Source organism: Emys orbicularis, chromosome 8 (genome assembly GCF_028017835.1).
Source record: "Emys orbicularis isolate rEmyOrb1 chromosome 8, rEmyOrb1.hap1, whole genome shotgun sequence".
NCBI classification, from domain to species: domain Eukaryota; kingdom Metazoa; phylum Chordata; order Testudines; family Emydidae; genus Emys; species Emys orbicularis.
The window spans coordinates 93,186,973-93,206,482 of NC_088690.1; the positions used below are offsets into that span (position 1 = coordinate 93,186,973).

Here is a 19,510-nt window from a genome sequence, read left to right on the forward strand (position 1 = left end):
TTGGCGATGCTCAAGGGGCCCAAATCCACTAAGTCCCCAGCTGATTTCAGATACAGCTTTCAATGTATCTGATACTTTTAAATCTCCAGACATCAGAGGTTTCAGGAGAGACCTGGGTCAGGACTCCTGCATTCTGTTCCAATGCTACCAATTAGAGCATGACACAGAGCTGGACCCTACCTTGTCACAGATTCCATGTACTACCTTGGGTAAGGCACTTCAGGTCCCCCACCCCCATGCTACAGTGCCCCCATTGTAGAATGGAGGTAATATAACCCACCTTTGTAAAGTGCTTTGAGATTTCTGTCGGAAAGGGTGCGATGTACATCTATTGTTATGATGAAGACTTCACACCAGCCTCATGCTGGTACATCCTACTTTAAGAACACCTAGAGAGAACAGCCTTTAATACAACAATGGATATTCTGGGTTGTACAGCAAGGAGAGAGTTATACACACAGGGCCGGCTCCAGCTTTTTTGCCCCCAAGCAGCAAAGAAGAAGGGGGGGGGAAAAAAGGAAAACCCAATTGAGCTGCCGCCAAAGTGGAAGAGACGGAGTGAAGGATCCGCCGCCGAAATACCGCCGAAGACTAGAGCGTGCCGCCCCAATGACGGACGGAGTGCCGCCCCTTTCTATTGGCCGCCCCAGGCACCTGCTTCCTTCGCTGGTGCCTGGAGCCGACCATGGTTATACAGCAGTAAAAACATCAGCAAAGAGATCCCATGCACTGAGGCTAGTTCCCAGGGGTGTAGCAAGGGTGCATTGCTCCACAGTGCAGAAGGATCAGAGTCATGGATTTTCCACGCTACTGAAGGCTGCACAAGCCACTGAAGAGCTCCCTGCAGCAGTACAGTGTCAAGTGCCTCTGATCAGAGGAAATATGCCAGCATGGGCAGCAGATGCAACATGTTCCTTCATCTACTTCACCAAGGGCAGGAGGAAGACACAAACATAAGGTGCGGATTGGTTACTTGTGTAGAAGTGTGTAGTGAATGTTATGAAGATAAAACCACTCAGCCCCGACACTTGCATGTTAGACACATGAAGCACCTCTTCCCCCCCCCCCCCCCGCCTGCCCACTTCCTTAGCAAATTTTTTGGAGATGGGAGGGCAGTTGTGGGGCGATCCTGAAACATCCTTTACTATAAAGCTGAAAATGAGATGGGAGGGGAGTGTTGCATTGTGTTGTCACAGACTTGGATACTTCCCAGACTGCTGTATTTGGATCCCAAGCTAAGCCAACTCTGGATCCTGCACTCTTCTAAGCCTTTTGAGCGAGCAGTATCCAAGGTCTGGCTCTGTCTGGCCTCCAAGGGGGCACAATTCCTGGCTGATGATCCTTCATAGAAGTGGGCCCCCACAGTCCAGGTGACCTAGTCCCCAAGACCAGCGCTGAATACCCACCACCCTCCACATCTCCCAATAGCTTTAGCACATCCCTTCACAGACCTCCACCCTCATGGGTACTCTCTCTAATTTACTCTTTGGTCCTTTGGGGACATGCGACAGTTAAAAGCAAGGCACTCTGAGGCTTTGCAAAGTAACTTCTTAAACAGACATATTTAATTCCTAGAGACTTACAGATCTATGCAAAACCAACAAAATCTGCATGCAAATCTCTCCCGCTGTCCTCACTGCTCCAAGAAGCCTTTGGGTTTTGATCAATCCTTTCAGGGTCCCTAGACACTCCTCTTCTCCTGCAAGCCTTCAGATTGTCTCTGCCTGCCCCACAACAATCTCTCTCTTGCCTGTTCAAGTCCAGCAATCCAGCAGTTCCCCCTTACCTCAGAGAGCATGTCTCTTTTTAACAGCAGCTTCTAACACCTCTTTCTGACTTTTCCTTTCCTGCTGGTGCTGAATTTCCACTGCTCCAACCACCCTCCCTGAAGACAACCTGGAATAACCAATTCCTTCAGCTTGGCCAATCTCTTTGGCATATCCATGGTATTGCCAGGGCAAAAGACATTCCATGTTAACGACTACTTTGATTGTTCTCTAGCTTCTTCCAAACCAGGCATGTAATGTGTATGATTAGGGTTAGTCAGGAATTTTTCCATGAAACTTGGTCGGAAAATGCCAGTTCGTCAAAACTGGAGCTTTTGACAGAAAGGTGTCCATTTCAATAACATTTTGTCAGGAAGATTTCTAAGGTCCAGGAAGGCATTTCTGGTCAGAGGGAGAGAGACGGACGCTTAGGACTCTCACCGGAAATGTGACAGACATGGTTCAAGTCCCTGCTCCACATCTGGCAGATGTCTCCCACATCCCAGGGGAGAGACCTGGCCACCAGGCTACTGGCTGGAGTGGGAGGGTCTCTATCTCCCCTCTTTTTCACAATTTTTTTTTTTGAAAGGGCTTGTCTTCGTTCCACATAGAATGAAAAACAACAAAAATCTCAAATTTTCACAGAACAGAATTCTTTTTTCTAGCCAGTCCTATGTGTGACATGATCCCTGTCAGCATGTGGCTGATTTGAATACACACTGAGGGTTAGAGTTATACACAGAATTCATAAAATCTGTCAGAACTCATATGTTGTACTTAGACCTATTCCCTAAACGGTCACATGTGTCTTTGCTATATTTTGGCCTGTTTGAATGTGATAGATTAAATAGAGATACATCCATACACTTTGAGGAATAAAAGCATTCTATAAACACAATCTCAAAGCACTTTACATAGCTAGTTAAGCATAAGGGACCACTGTGATCATCTAGTCTGACCTCCTGTATAACAGGCCATTTAACTTCCCCCAAATAATTCCCAGAGCATGTGTCTTTTAGAAAAACATCCAATCTTGATTTTAAAATTGTCCGTGATGGAAAATTCTCCCCACCCCCTGGTAAATTGTTCCAGTGGTTATTTACGGTCACCATTAAAAATGTACGTCTTATTTCCAGTCTGAATTTATCTAGCTTCAACTTCCAGACATTGGATCAAGTTATACCTTTCTCTGCTAGACTGAAGAGCCTACTATGAAATTTTTGTTTCCCCATGTAAGTACTTATAGACTAATCAAATCACCTTTAATCTTTTCTTTGTTAAATTAAATAGATTGAGGTTCTCGAGTCTGTCACTATAAGGCAGGTTTTCTAATCCTTTAATGATTCTCATGGCTCTTCTCTGAGCCCTCTACAATTTATCAACATCCTTCTTGAATTGTGGGCACCTGAACTGGACACAGTATTCCAGCAGCGGTTGCATCAGTGCCAAATACAAAGGTAAAATAACCTCTCTAGTTGTACTCAAGATTCCCCCGTGCATACATCCCAGAATTGCATTAGCTCTTTTGGCCACAGCATCACACTGGGAGCTCATGTTCAGCTGATTATCCGCCATGACCCCCAAATCTTTTTCAGAGTCACTGCTTCCCAGGACAGAGTCCCCCGTTGAATGAATAGCCAAGTTTTATGAATGGGGGAAACTGAGCCACCGAGACCTTAAGGAACTTACCCAAGTTCAGACAGCAGGTCAGTGGCAGAGTCAAGAACAGAACCTAGGTCTCCCAATTTTCAGATTCACATACAGTGCCCTGGAACCAACTTTCTGGGCATTATAACTGCATATTACATTCCCCTATTGTCTAATTATTTATAGTAATCCTACTTACGTTCTAGGATTTACACAAACCCAATTGCTGGATTCACATCACATTTGACCTTTGCATGGGTCCTAAATTTGTACTTTCAAGTGCACATTACACTTCATTAGCCTCTCGTATGTGTTTTCCAGAGACACAATGGCATAACAGCAGCAGAGCCTCTGAGCCAAGCCCTGGAAAAGACGGCAACTTTAAATAGCCTCTTTGTCTTGCTTTTCCTTGCTGAACTGTTGTACATATTTAGCATCAAGCTTCAATTTGATCAGAGACCCAGAAATAGAGACAATGGGGGGAGGGGGATGAATTTCAGCACTGCTTCACTGTAAAGCACCACCCCATACCGCCCCCACCCCCTCCCACTTTTAAGAGTTTGAAAATATCTTTTGTTTAGAAATATTTGGGGACCAGCTGGCTCAGAGTCAGTAATAGGAAACACCCTTTCACTCTTAAGTGACCACTTCAAACCCAGCCCACGTCATCAGCGAGTGGAATTTGTTGTCATCTCGCCTACATAAAATGGGTTAACTGGGTGACTAGGAATTGGACTAGGCCCCAAGTCCACATCCGAGAAGCCATCACACTAAGCCCTCTTGTTGGCAGCATCAAACCAAGCTGCTCTCACATCCACAGAGGTGGCCTCTCCAGGGATGAGACACGTTGGTAATGGGGAGGCCTCTGGGGGAAAAGCTGGAACTAGCGATGGTAGGAACTGTTAGCATATTATGTGTTTTGTCTCACAAGCCCAATGCCCAGCCGTCGGCAGAGCCATTACAAAGTGTGTCAGCTCACAGGGTGGACAGTGTTTGTCCAAGAGTATCCCGAGGCTCACTGTCAGGGAATGACAAAGTAGTGGTACTGACTACGCAGCTATGAGTAACTCTTTAGCATGGGATATTCCAAAGGGTATGCAGCAGGTCCCATATGGAAACAATGCAGCTGGAGCATCTAGGGGGTTCAGAAAACTTAGTCCATACACACTTAAAAACCTGCTGTCCCGCATCTATTTGGAAAGGATACAAAATGTAGGCAATTCACCTCATTAAATGCATGCAGTATTCCTCTCCACCCAATATTCTTCAAACATGCGGTTCAATCAGCTCTAAAAATGTGCCCAGTGTTACCATTTAAAATATAATCCCCCAATACTTTAAGTAGAATGGAAGTTTATAGACTGATCTATTGTACTTCCATGCATGAAGAGCCTTTTAAGAAACAAATAGTATATACACACCATAAAATGAGTGATTGGGCTCAAAGCATGGTTGGGTTATTCATGCTTTACATGAATAGAGCTGATCTATTTTTATCTCTATTGACATTGTCCCCTGGAGCCTAATGTGGGCAGGTTAGCTCCAAACTGAGCTGGTGTTAATCCACACAAGACCAACAAAGCATGACATGCACGGTGTGGGGGAACTGATTGTTGTACAGAACGTTTTGGCATCGGGGTTGACTGGCTTGGAACAAGACATACGGCATTAAGGACACAACATGGGTGAATAACCCCACTCAGCATCCCTGGCTGAATGTATCAGGAGTTGCAGGTTACCAGCCAAAATTATTTTTAAACACCATGAAACAGCCAGTTATTATTGCACCAGCCACCATCTGGACAGATCACCTAGGTAAGGACAGGGCAGAATTTGAGCCTATTGTCCCCTCTCTCTGGGCAGCAAAGAGATTCAAAGTGATAGGGCAGCAAAAATCAGCCAAACTAACAGCCATGGTTCCGCTTCACAGGCAGAATCCCATTCTCAATGCAAAACCCGGCCAGCTGTTTTGCTGGGGTTTGGTGCCACCTAAGCCCCAGAATCCGTTTCCACCTTCGAGTTGGGCTGCGCAGGACAGAGTCAAGTGGAACATTAACCTTTTGGTAGTGTGATCCTCCTGTTTCCACAGCACCAGGGCCCTGAAGGAGACTCCACAATCACTGGTAGTTCATTCATGGATTTATTCTCCCAAGAACTGGCTAGAGGGGAGAAAGCGATTCTGCCTAGAAGGAAACATTTGATGGAATTCCAACTCTAAACGAGAGCTGGGCCCAAGGCAACCCTCCCAGCCATGTGACTCCAGAAACATTAGAGGGGCTTCATCTCTAACTGCCCACCCCACTAGGCTCCTCGGCATTCTCCCGACACACTTCCATGGCAGGACAGTCCAACACATCCTCACAGCTAGATGAGCTCCAAGCAGCTGTCAGTCTTGGTTGGGCAGGGGTTAGCCAGGCTCTCAGGAGTCAAATGGTGCCACCCACCCAAGAACAAGCCAGAGGAATGTGTCACCCTCTTGCTCATTGTTGTTTTAAGTGACAGCCACACTGTGAGAGGCCCCAACACAAGGTTTGGAGCCATAGGGCAATAAGCACCCCCAGGCTGGGAGGTCAGTGGGTTACAGTGACAGGAAGGAGGCTCAGGTCTGAGACCTGCCCCTGTGCTCATAGCAGGCCGACTGTTCCTGGGGGCAGGACAAGAGATGGCTTTTGAGGAACTTGGTGGGGACTCTCATGGCAATAAGAAAAACAAAGCTCAACAGTGGTTAGAGCCCAGGCCCTCATAGGACTCCACAGTGGTTAGACACTTTGACAGTGGGGACAGAGACCCCAGCCACCGGTGCTTTCGGAGCAGCAGGATCTGAATTCTGTGTGGCAGTATTCCCAGCAACCACAGCATGCAGCAATAGCACCCAAAATGGCCGCTGGTGGGTTTCCTATCCACTGCCAAAGTGACTTTAGGTTCCAATACCTACCCCCATCTCCCTCCTCACTTTCTTCCCAGAAAGAGCTAGTAGGGCACTGATCGCTGCACTCCAGGAAGCAACAGTTTACACAGGCCTGTCAGTACAGGATTGCCCCTCCCTCCATTGATCAGGTGTCCCCCTTGGCTGCAGGCTTGATGGCTTCCCAAGTCTGGCTCCATCCCTCATTTCCTGTGCTATAAGGAAGACCAGGAGCGCCGGCAGCTTTTTTGCCACCCTACGCGGCGGAAGGTCCCGCCCCCGAAATGCCGCCCCCGACAGAGGCGGCGGAAGGTCCCGCCCCCGAAATACCGACGACGACCGGGGCGGCCGAAGATCCAACCGCCTAGGTCGCCTAATGGGTTGCGCTGGCCCTGAGGAAGACAGCGCCAGCAAGAGCAAATATTCCAGTCCCCAGTGTTTTTGCCAGCCAGCATTTTCAGCAGCCTAGTAAGTACAGTAACTTGATTTAAGTGACCCAACAACTAGCATTACATTCCGGCTCAAGCCGAGCCCTTGCAGAGCAGTAATAGTGAGTGAATGAAAGGTTAACAAATAAGAATCATACAGAAATATCTTTTGTCCCACTCCTTTGCTACCCAGAATAAACGGGGCTGGGCCAAGACATAGCTCCCACTGGGTCAGTCACTGTCTACATGGTCTGGGGGCAAAGCACACCACATCTTCTACAAAGGATAGAAGGAAAAGGCTGCTGTTATGATACTTTCCATGACTTTTCTGCAGGCTAGCTTGGAAAAAGCACAGTGTCCCAAACTGTTCAGAAAAGCAAACACCCAGTGGAATTCAGTTTGAGACCATTCAAAGTTACCCAGCTTTCAGTGCCAGACCTGAGATCTAACAGGCATGCACTTGCCAGTCTGCTCATGTCCCAATCCAGAGGCTCGAGATGGAACTGCAGGAAGCAGGCCAGTCAGTGTCAGAGCAGAGTCAGCATGCAGGTCGCCTTCTTCAGTACCTTTGGTGTCCCATAGCTCAGCCCAGTGTCTTTGGAGTTGGTATTCTTGGGGCTGCAAGATCACTTCAGCACCATTTAGCACACACTGTGGAGTGCCTTTTAAATCATTTTACACCTACTGAGAGGCAGCCTGGTCTAGTGGAATGTGCATGGGACTGAGAGCCAGGAACTCCCCAAGAGCTAGCCCTGGCTCTGCCCCTGACTTGCTGTGTGACTAAGTCACTTGCGTCTGAATTTTCAGAAGCTTGGACATTCACAAATAGTCACTGGGTCCAAGCGAGAGCTGGCCACAAAGCTGGGTGCTTGGCTGATCCAAAGTTGCTCAAGCATCCAATGACAGGGTAGGGGACTGGCTTCCAAGCAGTATTCACACACGCAAACGGGGGCTGCTCTGGGTGCTCAGAAACCAGTCACATCAGAGGCAGGACAAGCCAGCAGATGCCCTTTAAGAAGGTGCTCACTCTGCAGCTCTTCACTGGCAGCATGTGCATCCCAACGACAGACACACACAATGTAAGGACCCCACACACACTGGGAAAAGAGGATTTATTAGGGGTTTGTAGGGTTAGTAAAGGGAAGGGGGAAAAGAGACAAAGTTGGGGTAGGAGACTGGGGAAAGATTGGGTAGACACATATCAGGGTTTGCGGACGCGGAGAGATTCACCCAGGGATTGAAGGACAGCATCAGAAAGAGGCTGCACAGTTCAGTCAAAATGCAAGAGTCAGCTGGACAAAGATGGCTACAGGAGCCATAGGTTCTCGGAAAGGAGAAATTGATTTAAAGGACATGTGTGAAACAGAAGCAGCCTCGCTCCTCCTGTCCAGAGCTCATAAGGGGTTCAATGCAGGAACATCCAGCCCCTCTTACTCACGCAAAACTTCCACTGCATAAGACAAACAGAATTTGACTCCGAATAGGAAGTAATTCAGAAATGTCCTGACACAAAAGCGTTCTTGACATTCAGCAGGATTTGTGTCCACAGCTCCTCGCAAAGCAGGTGAGATGCTGGGTTAGTTCAGTTACTTTGAAGGAAAGATTTGGAACTAAAAGGATAAACCCCTCAAGGTTACACAGAGGGTCAGAGATCTCACTGACCCTGTACTCTACCTCAGAGGACTTCTCCTCCTGTCAAAGTAGAAATTAACCCTTCAAGACTCAGAGGCCTCCTGCAAGTTCCGCTCAGGAAGTTAAAGCAGACATTGGGACACCCATTAGAGTCAGATGGCACCACAGATAACAGACAAGCACCCAGCTCTCACTCTGAACTTCTGCATTCAGCCACGGAAGTGAGTTTGTCCTGTCAGTCAGCATCCTGCACCAGAACTTCACTCCTACTCCGCCCAATGGCACAAGTCAAACAACAGCCTGTCTGCTGCTGAGGTGCCAAGAAGGAGCAATTAAATATCAGTCTGAACTGTCCAGGAACAGGTAACCAAATGGTTTGTTTGTATTAGTTGCACAGCTAAACAGTCTCAGGCCGTCAACTTTTGAAGCCTAACCCCTGATCCCCAAGAAGAAATAACTTCCCTCACTAGCCTTCACTATATCCAGCCCGCCCACACACACAGCGAATGGACAAGGGATGAGAATCCAGCTTTACTGCTAGACCATGACCTATCCTTAGTGGCTGCTTTTTACTATATCCCACTCAGATACAGGGCACAATTTGATATTAGAGGATTTTCTGCTGGGTAGTTATTTGCCTTAGGTTTGATTATGCTCATTTCCTTAAGCACTGGGTTTACAGCATCTTTTTCCTGGCCTTCCTGTATCTTTACAGTTAGGAGTGAGCAGAATTGAATTTCTAACTGCAGGCTGCTCTCTAGTGGTGAATGTTCACTCCTGCAGGCTAGAAAAAAAAAGTCTACACTGTAAATCAGGCTTCCACATTGGCTCCAATAAAAGACTCTGGAAGGTAGAAGTGTGGTGATTGCCCCCAAAGTTACAGTTATGGGAATGAAGCTGAAGGATGTAGGCAGCACCAGAGAGAAAGAGAGAGAGAGAAATTCTGTAGAATGGTTGAGGAATAGGTTAGAATCATAGAAATGTAGGGCCACAAGGGACCTTGAGAGATGATAAAGTCCAGCCTTCTGCAGAGGTAGGACCAAGTATCATCCTTGACAAGTGTTTGTCCAACCTATTCTTAAAAGCCTCCAATCATGGGGATTCCACAACCTCCTTGAGAAGCCTATTCCAGAGTTTAACTACTCTTATCATTAAAAAGATTCTCCTAATATCTAACCTGAATATCCCTTGCTGAAAAATAAGCCTATTACTTCTTGTCCTGTCCTCAGTGGATATGGAGATCAAATATGTTAAGGGCTGTTATGAAGAGGACGGTGATCAATTGAAGACTGTTATTGGGTCCCTTCTCAGTCTTCTTTTCTCAAGACTAATATGCCCAGTTTTGTTTCTTAACTTTTCCTTATAAATGAGGTTTTCTAAAACTTTTATCATTTTTGTTGCTCTCCTCTGGACTCTCTCCAATTTGTCCACATCTTTCCAAAAGTGTGATGCCCAGAATTGAACACAGTACTCCAGCTGAGGCATTAATTAATTAATTACTTACAACACCCAGATCCTTTTCTGCAGTATTACCAGTTATTCCCCATTTTGTAGTTGTGCATTTGACTTTTCTTTCCTAAGCATAGTACTTTGCACTTGCCTTTATTGAATTTCATCTTGTTGATTTCATACCAATGCTGCAATTTGTCAAGGTTTTGAATTCCAATCCTGTCCTCCAAAGTGCTTGCAACCCTCCCAGCTTGGTGTCATCCTCACATTTTATAACCATACTCTCCACTCCATTATCCAAGTCAATATTTTCATTAAATGACTAGTACCAGACCTAAGACTGATCCCCGCTGGACCCCACTAAATACACCATTTCAGTCTGCCAGCAAACCACTGATAATTACTCTCTGACTACAGTCTTTCAACCAGATGTGCACACATCTTATAGTAATTTCAACTAGACTGCATTTCTCTAGTTTGCTTATAAGAATGTCATATAGAACCGTGTCAAAAGTTGTTACTAAAACCAAGATACATCATGTCTACCGCTTCCCCTATCAACTAGGCCAGTAACCCTGTCAAAGAAGAAAATTAGGTTGCTTTGGCATGATTTGTTATTGACAAATCCATGCTGGCTATTCCTTATAATCGTATTATCCTCTGGGTGCTTACAAATTGATTGTTTAATAATTTGATACAGTATCTTTTCAGGTATTGATGTTAGGCTGACTGGTCCATAATTCCCCAGGTGCTCTTAGTACCTCTCTTTAAAAAGGAGAACAATGTTTGTCCTTCTCCAGTCCTCTGGGACCTCGAAGATAATTGCTAATGGTTCTGAGATTGCTTCAGCTAATCCCTTAAGTACCCCCCAGGGTTACTCAAATGCGTCCACCAGGGCCTTTCCTTGCGGCCACAGCCATCGGGACTGTGATTGGGGGGGGGGGGGGGCGCACAAAGCAGTGGCCCCTGTCCAGAGGTGAAAGTAAGCCGGTGCGCCGTACCGGGGCGGCCTGGCTTCCACAGGCGGCAATTTAAAGGGCAGCGGCTGGAGCCCCAGGCCCTTTAAATTGCCGCCAGAGCCCTGCTGCTGGAGCCCTGGGGTAGCGGCAGTGGGGCTCCGGGGGCCATTTAAAGGGACGGGGCTCCCGCTGCCTCTACTGCCCTGGGCCCTTTAAATAGCCACCAGAGCCCCACCATCGCTACCCCAGGGCTCCGGGGGCTATTTAAAGGGCCCAGGGCTCCCCTGCTTCTACCACCCCAACCCTTTAAATAGCCCCCGGAGCCCTGCTGCCGGAGCCCTGGGGTAGCAGCGGCAGCTGGGGGCTCCGGCAGTGGTTTAAAGGGCCCAGGGCGGTAGCAGCGGCCTAGCCCTGGGCCCTTTAAACCGCTGCCAGAGCCCCCGGCTGCTGCTGCTACCCCGGGGGAGGAGGGGAGGGGGAGGGCACTTACTGGTGCAGGGCAGGCCAGGGCTGGCTCTGACCCCCCCCCCAAATCCCTGCCCCTTCCGCCCAAGGCCCCGCCCCTTCCGGCGGCTAGAGCCGGCCCCAACCCAGCCCCGTACCGGTAAGTCCCTATTTCTACTTTCACCTCTGCCCCTGTCCCAGGGCAACCAGCAGCGGTTGGGCCCTGCCCCCCTCCAGAGAGAAAAACCTCTGGAGGTGCAGGCAGTTGGTGAATTCCCACACTTTGCCAGGGGTAGGGGAGGCAGGCTTCGACTGTGGGGCTTTGGGCTCCATCCACGCGGTGGCAGGCTCAGGTTCCAGGCTCCGGCCCCAGGCTCACCACCCCCGCCATCATCCCTGGGCCCAGCTCCCTGCCCACCTCCCCATTCAGGACTTAAATTTGTCCCAGGGCTTGCCCGAGCTGAGTAAGTCTGCTATGAAAAGTGATATGAACAAACATACAAATATCACTTTTCACAGCAGAAGACTTACCAGCTAGCATGTCTTAGAAGGAAAAAAAAAAAAAAAAAGCGCAACCAAAAAAGCAAAAGAAACAACAACAAAAAGACAAGAACATGCAAAGCGCCTTATTTGTGTTTCTATTCTGTGTAGGTCCAGTAAAGAATAGAGACAACTGTAAATTATTTTTATTACTGAGTCTGAAAAAAAACATACATAAATAATTTACAATGATTTGGACATGTATATGTGCATATTTATTTGTTTTTCCAAAAGGTAATTGAGTATTTTAGGAAAAACTGTCAGCGCAGCCACCAGCAAGACTTGGTGGTCGCACTGAGGCCACCAAAAAACTTGTTGCGAGAACCCCTGCCCTAGGGTGATTTTCAGGAGGCCTTGCAGACTTGAATACATCTAAATATTCTTCAATCGATTTTTTCCCTATTTTGGTTTGTGTTCCCCTTGCTGTTAATATTAATTATGTTGAGTATCTGGTCACCATTAACCTTTTTAATAAAGACTGGAGAAAAATAGGCATTTGATACCTCAGACTTCTTGATGTCATCAGTTATAAGCTCTCCTTGCCCACTAAGTAGAAGGCCTACACGTTCCTTCATCTTTCTCTTGCTTCTCATATATTTATAGAACCTCTTCTTATTGCCTTTTATGTCCCCTGCTAGCTGTAACTCATTGTGTATCTTAGCCACTCTGATTTTGTCGCTATTCTTTTGTACATCTCCTTGGCAATCCATCGAGATTTCCACTTTTTGTAGGATTCCTTTTTGATTTTCATGTCATTAAAGAGCTCCTGATGGAGCCGAATTGTCCTGTCACTATTCTTTCTATCTTTCCTTCACATCCGGATAGTTTGCTGTTGTGCCTTTAATGCTGAATAATGGGAGAAGATGAAGGTTAGAGAAATTAGGCTGAACAACAGGAAAGTTTCCTACCATGCAACCGTATGAGACTGTGGAAGAGTCATTCATGGGAAGCGTTGGGAGCCTCAGCTCCTGAAGCCATTTGGAAGTGACTGGAGCTGCTGGAGGTCTAATCCTCTCTTAGCCAGGACTTGGAGAAAAGCTCAGCTAAGGCCTTTCTGCAAATTCTACCTGGTAAGAGTCTGTGACTGGGAGGAAATGTGCCAGCTCTTCAGTGCTAGCTTTACCCACTGCCGTGACGTGGGGCTTTAAGGCAGTGGTAAAGGGGAGATGGAGGGAGGTGGGGCACCAGAAGAGCTGTCTCTGTGGGTGGGGAGTGGAGGTGGGGACAAGCCACAGGAAAGCTTCCCCCAAGCTGCCTCTACCACACATCCAGGCACTTTCATTGCTGAAGAACATTATGGAAAGAATGCTGCACTGCTAACAGTATCTTAACAATAGACAAGGCATTGGGGGGAGGGAGGGGGGGGAAAAAACAGTCCTGCCCCGACACGGGGCCTGTGAATAAACACAACACTAGAGAGCAACCCAAGCTGCACAGACTGGATCCAGATCTAACTTCCCTAGACTTTGAGAGTTTTTGGACCTCTGGGTTGAATCTGGGACCATCCCCATTTTACACAAATAGCCCCCTGGAGTTCTTCTGAACATAGCCTACTGTAACATACCAGCTGGGTGCAGTGCATAACAATGAGTGTGATGTGTCCCACCAGTGGCCAGGCCCAAGGAGAGTGTAAGGGTTCCACTAGTTTCACCCTATCAAGAAGTAAGTGGTAGAAGCCTGTGTTGTTGGAGGGAAGAACTAGGGTTCCAGTCCCAGCTCCTGGGTGTGTTTACATGAGAGAGATTTATGGGACAGTACCTTGTGTGCGTTGTCTGCATTTTGTCATTTATCATTCTATATTGCCAGTAACAATTCAATTCCGTTATGTAGCAAAGTCGTCCTGCCCACCATCACCTCACTGATTTTATAATGTCACACTCTCAGGGCCTTCAGGAGATTCCCAGCATGTCCTGCTTTCTACCAAACTAGAAACACCACAGAAATAGCCTCTCTCTCTCTCTTTTTCCAAGAGATGTCATTATGTCCAGTTCTGTCTGAAACCAAAAAATTCAGAGGAACAAAAGAAAATTAAATAAATAGCCCAGCAAAAGCTACCCAAACTTGTTTCGAGTTTCATAAGTGGCTTGGGATCAGATTGAGTTTTGGCCACAAGTTCCCATCAGTTCTCATTTTACCCAAACCATTTTACTTAAGCTTACAGCTCAGAGTGACTGGCAGCTATAACAACAACACACTTGCTATTATAAAAGAAATTAAATATTTTCTCTCATATCCTGGAAGGAGATTAGCCTTTACAGTGAGGATTACCATACATAGAAGAGCTGAGAAAGTCAAAACCATAAGCCTTCAAAACATTGACATTTTTCATTTCAAAACAAAGAAAAACTCAGCAGGCAATTTCACCAGGTAAGGCTTTCTAAATGGAAAGAGATAAAAACAACAGCTAATATTATCCCCCTGACAACTGGCTGGCCAGGCTGATGCCATGGGCTGCCAGGCCAGGCCAGGCCAATAGAAAGAAACCATATGACAAAAACCACCTGTAACTTCACTTTGAAATAAAAGGCAAAGTTGTCATAAATCAAATAGTATAAAAGTCTTCAAAGCCAGCCAAGTGTCAGGGGACAATAAATGGCTTTGTTTAGTATATCTGTGTTTAGCATTAAAAAAAAAAAAAAAAAAAAAAAAAAAAAATCAGGCAAAAATCTTATTTCCAACTACAGTAAAGTTCAGCCAAAAATATAGTGTTTAACAAAAGAGAGAGATCATTAACAATCACAGAAGCATGTCTGAGAAAACACAGAGGCTGGTTTAGAACCCAATCCTGCAAACACTAACTAGTCTCATTGAAGTCAATGGAACTGTAGCGAGCACTGTGGCCCCCTGTGAGTGTTTATAAGATCTGGTTCTGAGTGTGGACAATCCACAAACTCTCTTCTTCAGTCTTAGAATTTACACACACTGACTATAAAGAGGAACTGAAGCTGAGACTGGCATGAGGACTGGAAACCAGGAACTCCTGGGAGCATGCACTCACGCAGTGGCAAAGCACATACCCCAAACTGTGCACACTCAGAAAGAGAGCCCAGGATCATCCCAGAGGTGTGTGCAGCAAACACACCAAGCACAGCAAGGAAGATGTGGGGCTAGTCATGTGTGACAAGGCTAAAATAGAACCTACTACAAAGGAATACAGTACAGCAACCTCTCCTAGCATGAAGATGCTAAACAGCTACCCAGGCATGAATGCTTTGGTAAACAAGACCCCGTGTCCTATGCAGCACATTAGACCTAAGTTATTCAGCATCATCTCAGGAATTATGTGGCGGGGATCCCGCAAATCCTCACTGCCACTCAAGTCCAGTCCGAGCCATACAATGCTCCTTATTTTCTAGTTAAGGCCGTTTATTTCACGCTGTCCCGACTTGAAATTTTCAGCAGGTTGCAGATTATTGTGCTGACAAGGCATAACTGCCCCGCAGAAGTTGTTAAAAGGAAAATTGGTGGTTTGAGCACTGGAGTAGGGGACAAGTGGAATTTTTGGCACTCAGGAAGGTGTGGTGGCTGGTCTGGGTTAGTGAAACTCAGGATGCAGCTGAGGCTTTTTGGGAAAGCTTTTTAGGCTAGATAAGTTCATGGAGGGAATGGTTTGATGGGATAACGTGATTTTAGTCAATTAGGCAATAACGTGCCATCGCTGGTAAAATGAGGGTCCGGCTGGAGATTCTTGCCTGTATGCTCGGGATTCTACTGATCGCCATATTTGGGGTCGGGAAGGAATTTTCCTCCAGGGTAGATTGGCAGAGGCCCTGGAGGTTTTTCGCCTTCCTCCGCAGCATAGGGCAGGGGTCGCAAGCTGGAGGATTCTCTGCGACTTGAAGTCTTTAAATCACGATCTGGAGACTTCAACAGCTGAGTTAGGGAAAGTGGGTGGGTCAGCTTTTGTGGCCTGCATCATGCGGGAGGTCAGACTAGATGACCACAATGGTCCCTTCTGACCTTAAAGTCTATGAGTCTATGAGTCTATGAAAGGGATTCATTTCTTCTTTCCACTCCCCTTACTGGGTAAGGCAGAGGTGATTTTACATTTGAGGGGAGAAGGGGATTTGAATTCCTTGTTCCCCAACTTTTTACAACCCTCTGCAGTCTATCTCAATACCTGCTACCACATCCAACAATGACAAATGTGCACATTAACCTATTTCTGCTAAAATGATCAGGAATGAAGTAGTTAACATTGACATCTAAATTATCAGAGTTTGGCATCAGAGTTAATACTCCATAAAGATGAATAGGGGAGGTCACACCTCTCTGAGCTTTTCTTTTAGGCTGTCTAAAGACTCAACAGCATCAGTTAACGTTTTGAATAATATTTTCACAACCAGAAGGGCTAGACACTTGGATTTTTTACTGAAAACTGAGATTATGAAGCACAGTTATGCATTAATTGTAAGATAACCTTCAATTACACATATGCTCCTAATAGTAACTAATCAGCCCAAAGCAAGTACACTGCTAGCAGCCCACAGGAGAAAAACACATGAGCCCACTGGAAGGGGGAAAAAAAAAAAAAAAAAAACACCAAAGCCAGCATTTGTCCAGAGTGTTAGCTGGTTAGCAACTTGATTAGCATTTAATCCTCAAACTGCCAGCAACACCCTGTGTGAGTCCCCTCCTTTGATATATATATATAAAAATACACCCATATGCTCAACCTTGCTCAGCACAGTTTGGGATAGCAGTAACTAGTCTGAAAAAGGGATCCAAGCCACATGCTCTTTGTACCTTCCCTCCCCCTTTTGGGGGGGGGGAGGAAGGCGGCGAGGGGAGTTACATTCGCAACCTCCAAACTGCTTCTCTCATGGAGTGAGTACAACTTACTGCAACTTCCGGCTGACCAGACAATCTCCTGCTATACTGCACACTTCTTGAGGGAGGGGGCAGAGATGACCAGGCTGCCTCTTTTCTTGCGATCAAGCCCCTTTTTCTGTTACAGTAGCTGGCACTCAGCACTAGCAGTGTGCTGCCTAACGTGGGGAGGGAGAGCAGACCAGCGCAACATTTCTGCCTTTTATCTGGGAAGTGAACAGTACAGCTTTTCTCTTGGGTGGTTTATACCACATTCCTCATTACAAGATCCAAATGCCCTTTTCTCCCCCTCATACACAATCCTGCATGGAAGGTCAGATCATGGAGTCTTACAGTTCAGGATCAGAAACTGCCATTACACATGTTGCCCATTCATAGGAGAATCTCATGCATTTTATTTACATCACATTGTTGTCATATTTCTGATAGCAAAAGAACGGTTATAATTTTTTCGGAGAGAAAGAGAGGGGAAAGAAGAACAAGTTCACTAAATCTATTTAAGGAAGTCAGTAAACAACATCAAGTACATAAAAACTGACTATTTAATATTAAATATCAGGAGAGGGGAGTTAGTAACTGGGCATTATTTAAAAATTCACCTTGTCTCAGTCTAGCATTGGGCAGAAGATGGGTGAGGTAATATCTTTTATTGGGCCAACTTTTGTTGGCGAGAAGTTGGTCAATAAAAGATATTACCTCACCCACCTTGTGTCTCTAATATCCTGGGACCAACATGGCTACAGCAACACCGCATATAACTCTGTTATTGTAAATGCACTAGGAGCATACAGAAGGCCTGAGGCCCAGGATGGGTTAATAAAAGACAAGTACTGCCTTGTTGAAACTTAACACTAATTATTATGTGTTAATTTGCATTACCTAAACTGGGTTGTATTACCACACAGGATTTTTCATTTTATGATGCACTAGTATTTTATAGTGGTTGGCTGAGCTCAGTTACCCGCATCCTTTAAATCCAGCCAATCAGATTCCTCTCTATTGGCCTTATCAGAACCATGGAAACAAGGGGGATGCAAAAAGGAAGCAGGCAGGATAATAAAAGCACCGAGAGATCGCCTGGCACCCAATGACAAGGACACTGTTGACTGATTTGTCTTCTTAGATTATGCTTTACCAGCCTGAGTGAGCTTGGATTGGCAGACAGCTTTTGAATCTTAGAGGGTGGATCTGGCAAAACTCTAGTTTCCTGGGCAATAACTGCAGAGCACAATGCACACAACTCCATGAAGATAGATCAGGGACTCAAGCCACGTGACCCCCACTGCCTGCCCAAATAAAGTTTGACAGGTGTATGACACCTTAGAGTCTAGCTGCTTTAGGATACCAGACTTTTAAAACGGGTTTTGAACTCCCTATATAGCTTATTTAATTTTTAAAATAAAACATTCATCCAAATAAAATCAGAAGCATTCCTACCCATTCCGTATTTACTACTATACCTTGAAAACCTCCCCTTAAACCTAACAGGAAAGTCTGGAATTTTTTAATTAATGAGGCGGGTATCAGGTCTCGCTAACTGGCCTTTCAGTGGTGGATTTCTGAGTGTCAATCAACAAACATCCTTTGGAAAACACTGCAACATTTAAAAAAAAGTCTAAGAAATATACATGGGAAGAGCGATCTGAAATTGTTCTTTCCTTTCACTCTATCTGAGGGTAGGCCAACTATATTTCTATGGGCCCCCCTTATTTCAAATATGTGTCCCAGATTTCCACGTTCAAATGCAACAGGCATTTGTTCAATTTCACTAATAAAAGAGACTGGGCAAAAGCAGACACCCTGACACCCAGGGTGGGATGCACGCGTTCTCCAAACACACACATCACATTGCAAACCCCACGGCCCCCACTCACTAGCCAGGGCACGAACCCCAGCACGGCTCGCCCTCGGGGCTGCCCGCAGTGGGAGCTGGGGTGCCCGCAGAGCCAGCACTGGGCACTCGGGAGGAGAACCGCGCTCCCCGCTGCAGCTACACTCACCGAAGCTGATACCCAGGCTCCGGCTGACGCTGAGGCGGCTTGCAGACCCTGCAGGGACAGACTCGGCGTTCCCCATGGCTCCGGATCCCCTCCTCTCGGTCAGGCTCCTCCGTGGGGCTCGGAGTCGCAGAGGCTGCAGGCGCTGGACGAAGCAGGGCGCGGAGCTCCGGGGACTCTGGCACTTGGCAGCCTGGGGCTCTCCCGCCAGATTGCGCGTTCAAACCCCGCAGCCAGCCCCGCACGTGGGATCGGCCTCCCACCTGGCTCCGGGACAAACCAATCGGCGAAGCCGGGCTGGGCAGCGCACCTGCCAAGCGGGGGGGCTGCAGGGAGAGCCCAGTTGGCGCGCAGCCCGCCCACGCGTGACGCCCGGCCGCCGAGGCTGCGCGGGCGCGGGTAGGGGTGGGAGCAGCGCGGCTGGCTTGGGAGTCTGGGGAGCAGGAGCATTCCTCCGCCCCCAATCCGGGGGCTCTGCGGGCTGGCCGCGCGTGGGACCCCGGGAGGAGGCCGGGCTGTAGTTCCTGCAGATTTCGAAATGTCCCAGGGCACCGAGGAGGAGGAGAGCAGCAGGATCCAGCTGTCCCTGCGAGAGCCTCCGGCCTCACACGGGGGCTAGTCTGGCATGGAGGCAGGAGTGCTACCCAACCAACGTCAGGCTGCTGGAGCTCACCCACGCCAGCTTCATTACCCTGGGCAGAAAGGGCGCTCGCCGATTTCCAGCCATGTATCTACTCCCCCACTTTCACCCCTCCTCCCTGCACTCTGTCCTCCTCAAAAAGTCCATCTGCTTCTATGCATCTCCGTGGGGACCCTGCTCTCCCAGGGCCCTTGGCTGAAGATGACCTGCAAAGAGGGGCAATATCCACCTCCTGCCCTTCCTGTTTGCTTCCTTCTTTCTGATGGACAAAGA

At 47.2% G+C, this 19,510-nt stretch overlaps 1 protein-coding gene across 1 annotated transcript in view; it reads right to left on the reverse strand.

Annotated features, from left to right (window-relative positions):
• The window catches only part of NEURL1B (neuralized E3 ubiquitin protein ligase 1B), a 224,436-nt gene extending 205,760 nt beyond the window's left edge, over positions 1–18,676 (reverse strand). The window contains exon 1 of the mRNA XM_065410025.1: positions 18,601–18,676. Within this exon, the coding sequence (XP_065266097.1) occupies positions 18,601–18,676 (76 nt within the window). The remainder of the gene's footprint in view (positions 1–18,600) is intronic.
• Between the last annotated feature and the right edge of the window lie 834 nt (positions 18,677–19,510).